The 5,098-nt window shown below is 33.7% G+C and overlaps 1 protein-coding gene across 1 annotated transcript in view; it reads left to right on the plus strand.

The window, feature by feature from the left end:
* LOC107301678 (ectonucleoside triphosphate diphosphohydrolase 5) overlaps positions 1 to 5,098 on the plus strand; it is a gene marked incomplete at its 3' end in the record, with an annotated part of 14,620 nt that continues 9,522 nt past the window's right edge. Inside the window, exons 1-2 of the mRNA XM_015830867.1 lie at positions 1 to 17; positions 3,184 to 3,460. Coding sequence (XP_015686353.1) covers positions 3,241 to 3,460 — 220 coding nt within the window. The remainder of the gene's footprint in view (positions 18 to 3,183; positions 3,461 to 5,098) is intronic.

Raw genomic sequence — 5,098 nt, forward strand, 5'->3', positions numbered from 1 at the left:
TTGTACCCATAGCATAGGTAAGTACACATATAGTTTGTATTTCAGGTCCTGAATGTTTTGAAGAAGGCTAATATTTATGATAGGATAGGATATGATATATTTATTACAATAATGTTATATATAAAAATAAAAATGGAGAGCGAGTGTGTTTTAGTGGCTAGGCTGCTAGGGTATTGAACCATGACCCAGGAGCCCTAGGCTCAAGGATATACTTTGGCCATGGATGTGATTTTGGGATACTCTCTCTCGCTCTCTCCCTCTCTCTCTTTCTGTCCTTCCCCACCCCCACCCATGCTACTTGTGGGTTATTTTTGTGAGAATAAATGAAAAGAGATCTCCAGTACAAGCTAAGTTGACTTCTTGGAGGAAAGCAATACATAGCAATCAAGTATTTTTTTATACTTTCTAAAACTAAAAAAGGAAAAAAGAAAATCAATGCACATATATTGCAGAGTCTCAGTTCCAATGCATTTTTAAGGAGGAATATCTTAAGGGTAATGCAATTCATAAAAAAAAAAATCTTTATGGTGTATACAACTAAATGATAATTGCAAATAAGACATACATATTAGCTATTATTAAACAATATAATATTAGAATGATATTTTTTAAAGTCCCCTGAAGAAAAGTCTTTGAAATGCTTTGGGATTAAGTTTTTGCAATAAAGTATAACGTTTTCTTTTTTTGTTCTTTTCACTTTCTTACTCCATTCAAAAAGGAGAGGAAAATGCCTTTATTTTAATTACCAACACTTATAAAAGGGTAGGGAGATTAAGCGATTATGATAAAGGTTTTACAATAAAAATGTTTTTAGATGGAATTTGTAAAAAGAAGGTAGGTTATATTGCATAGATTCACTATTTCTAAATTTTAAAAGTTTCCAATTAGATCAAATTTCCTTAATCTATGTAGAAGCATTTTTGTAGATTAAATTAAAATTTCAGCATCAGATTTTTCTAGTTATACTTTTAAATCCGATATACTTTGACAACAAGGTACTTGGAGGGAAATTCGGAAATAAACCTCCTTTTGGTTATCAATGACAGACACTTGCAGATACAAAACTTTTATTATATACATTATAAAACTACAACATTACATTACTTTTTGACATAATTGCCATTCAAATTCAGGTACTTGTCATAATGTCTTACAAGGTTTGAATTTTCCTTAGTAGTAGTCGCTCTGCACCAAATCTGGGCTATAGAGAGGGTGATCAAAAACATCCCAACGGAACTGCTTCAAAAGTTCTTGGGTGCGTCTAATGGTGTACAGGCGAGCATTATCGTGAACCAACACCACACCGGAAATCACATGTCCCAACACTTGTTATGGATGGCTTGTCTGAGTTTTCGTAACATTTCACAATAGACTTCTGAACTGATGGTCGAACCACACTCTATGAACTTCACTAGCAGTACTCCTTTGGCATCTTCACATTTGGGGGATTTTCTATGGCACCACTTCCGATGTGGTGTCTGTCATTGATAACCAAATGGAGGTTTATTTCCAAATTGCCCTTGTACTTTGGGTTTTATATGTGTTAGAATATTATGGATTAGAAAAGTAAGGTTTAGGTTTAAGTTCAAAATTCATTTTGGCAAATATAGACTCCGTATTCTTATGCCTGCCCAATTTCCAAAGAAATATATGGATAATAATTATTGTATTGCTATAAGTTGGGCATGTATTGCTATAAGTTTCTTGCCCCTATTTTTCATGAACATAACTTGATCTTTATACAAGGTATAAATTAAACCAGCAAAACAAATGTAGCAAAAAACTTTTCAATTAATTATTAGGAGAAACTTTGTTAATAGAACTATTGGCTTAAAAAGTAACTGCTTTTCTTAAGGAGTTATGTCATAGTTTGGGATTAGGAATAAAGTTGAAAGAGAAGCAATAAAAGTTAAACACATGATAGGACAAGAAAAGTAGAACAAACTTGAGTTTTTTGAATAACAGGAGATAGAAAATTGGAACAAGATGGATGGGTGCTGAAGCAAAGAAAGAATCCAGTAATTAGGGATTCAGATGCTAAGTACCGATCGCATGCCGGTGAACTGTTCTAATCATCAGATCTTTTGTAATTGTGAAAAATGATTGCATAAGATAAACGTTGACATTTATTAAAAAACCAGAGTAGAGTTAATAACCAGCAAGGATCTAGTATGGAAGAGAAATACCTGTGAAAAGCTAAGTAAAACAAAATGGCACAAGCAGGGGAAAGGGGACCTGAATGGAGGAAGAAATGTTTCTAAATTTCAAATACTTTGTTTTAATGTAAAGAAATCTATAGAACTGTTTATGTTATGTTATGTTACATATTTAAAAGGCTTACATAGTTGTCCATCTTGTAGAACACAATTATGGGTGGTTCATAACAATAGCCAAAGACAATAAAACCAGGCATCTGCCCACACTTTATAGCCCATCAAACCTTACAATCCAGTGTGTTGGCTTCAAATTATTTAGGCACTTAGGAATTTACTAGAAGCCATACCTGGTCATAAATTTTCTCCTGCTACAGAAACTTAAGTCATTAAATCTGAAACTATCTTATGTTTTCCTTAATTAATGTCCATTTCAGTTTGAGATGTTAGCATAATTTGGCTTTTGTGAATTTCCTGTGCTGAATAGGAAATTTCCGTATCAATATTTTCTGGAATCTTATAGAATGCAAGTGTACTTCTGCACATCAAAAACAATTACTGGGTGAGTTTGATTTGAAAGTAAAAGCACAAAACAGAAATGATCCTGAGCCATATATTGGATATGAAGTGGGAGGGCACCACAACTAAATGCATTGTTTTGTTCTGCCTATTTAGTGTCATCAACAGCATGTGCAATTCCCATTGTTGGTTGTTCTGAATGACACTTGTATTCTGAGCTTCCCTGGCCTTCTCAGAGTGATAGCCAGGATTATAATTCCTACGTTAATTTGGAATCTGCAATATTAGCAAATAGAGATACTTTATAAAGAAGCAGAACTTTCATATTTATTCCACATAGAATTTTAGAACACAGTTGTAACTGTTCCATAGATTCAAAGGAGCAGACTTGAAGTGTAATGGTTTGTCCTTGCTTTAGTGATCAAATCACCTTTTTGGGATGTGGGAAGTTTCTCTGTTGACTGATTTATTTAACTTATGATTTTTCTAATGTATATAATGTTATCTTCAGGAACCTCTGCAATCTGGAAGTCTTGATTCAAACTGCAGTTCTCTAAGGCCCCCAAGCATGATGGGTACTTCCTGGTTCACAGTCATTGCCATATTTGTGTTTTCCTCCATTTATTGTATTGTTTCTCATCCCAAACCTGAATTATGGTTCCAAGAACTTTTCCCCCTTAAAATGTGTCCAGCCAATGCCAGCGTGGAAACATTTTATGGCATCATGTTTGATGCAGGAAGCACAGGGACACGAATTCATATTTACACCTTTATACAGAGAAGCCCAGGTAAGACTGTTGGAAGTTCTCCTGAACATATGTACTTGTGGTGTAGAGTCTGCTAGATGGTTTTATTGGTTGACATATCACTTGTAATTTCCTACTGATTATGTTTTGTGGTTTTTAATTGGTTTTAATGATATTTTTGTGTTGTTTTCGTATTTGGTATGTTTATTGTTCTTGTGGTATATATTTAATTATGTTAGCTATCCAGTCACAAATGTGAGGTAGGCAGTTATGTAAATTGAATAAATGAATCATAAAAATATGCTACAACAACCAGGCACTTGTCAATGTATTATAAGCAATTAATTGACTGATTTTGATATTAATCACCTTGTTTACTCTCCACAAGTTGTTGACTTGACTTCAACAAGTCTATAAGCAACTCTTGAACTATAAATCAATAGATTATAAATGTTTTAGGAATTTACAAGAACTAGATATCCTGTGACCCCCTGGCTCATCCTTTCAGAAATATTTCCTTACCAGATTCCTCAATGCCATCAAAATGACAAAGCTTCTGATGTAGTGCGTTCACTGGAAAAATTGGATACATTCAAAGATGTGGCTGCCTTGAAAATACCCCATGTTGAATTGTATAGCAGAGTTGGACATATTTTATGACATTTGTATTATGTCATAAACTGTTTTATGATATTTATGTCATAAAATGCTTTATAAAATTTGCCAAATTTCAATTCCATGGAGTCGTGGGTCCCGGATTTTGGACACATTCTGCAAGTTAGCCCATTTGGGGCACCTTAGTTCAAAAGATTTTGCCCTTTCATCCAGTTAAAATCTGTGGATGTATCCTTATTTCATAGTCTCTTTTCACAGTTTCCTTCACTTTTGTTTATTTCCTGATTTCAATTAATTTTGATTGGTTTGTGCAGTCTCTTTATAAAGAGTTGGATCAGTTGCTTAATTGATGTATTTTCCTGAGAAAGATTTTAAAGTAGATTAAGTTTAAAAGATGGAAACAGGATATGAGTACAATTTAATTCTACACATAGAAAAACAAGAAAGGATTATCTTACAGATAATGTTTAACAACATTTTCTGCTCTTTGGTTGCCTGGCATTTCCAGTTTGGTATGTTTTAATATATTTAATTATATACTATAGTGTCTTAATCCTTGTCATTAATCCTTTATCTTGTTATTAATCCAATACAAACATTTGCTCAATATAAGCATTACTGGATTTGTACAGCTGTGTCACTTTAATAAGCCAAATGCAGTCTTCTGAAAAACTATCTTCCGAAAGAAGGGAGAGATGATTTTGATCCAGAATTATGAAGCATCTGGATTTTCATCTCTGTTAGCAAATGAAATGAGAATTAACTAAGCACAGCCTAGTCCATTTTGTCATATTTTGTTTTCAGTTTTTGTGTAGTATTTTGACTGGTTGGTTATGCTTTGTGGTCATGTTCTTGTTTTATGATATGATGTTGCAATATTCTATACAATGTATCAATGCTTATTGCTAAGTACTTTCTCAAACAAAAGCTAGCCTACGTGACCAACAGCTAGGTCACGTATGCCTAAGGTGACTTCCTCATTTCCTAAAGGGCACAAAAAAGACCGTATATGGTAGTAAGGAAATGTTCCCCTCCTCCTGAGATGTAACCACTCCCATACCTGCT

The sequence above is a fragment of the Protobothrops mucrosquamatus genome, unplaced genomic scaffold (assembly GCF_001527695.2).
Source record: "Protobothrops mucrosquamatus isolate PMUCROS unplaced genomic scaffold, P.Mucros_1.0 scaffold15509, whole genome shotgun sequence".
NCBI lineage: Eukaryota > Metazoa > Chordata > Lepidosauria > Squamata > Viperidae > Protobothrops > Protobothrops mucrosquamatus.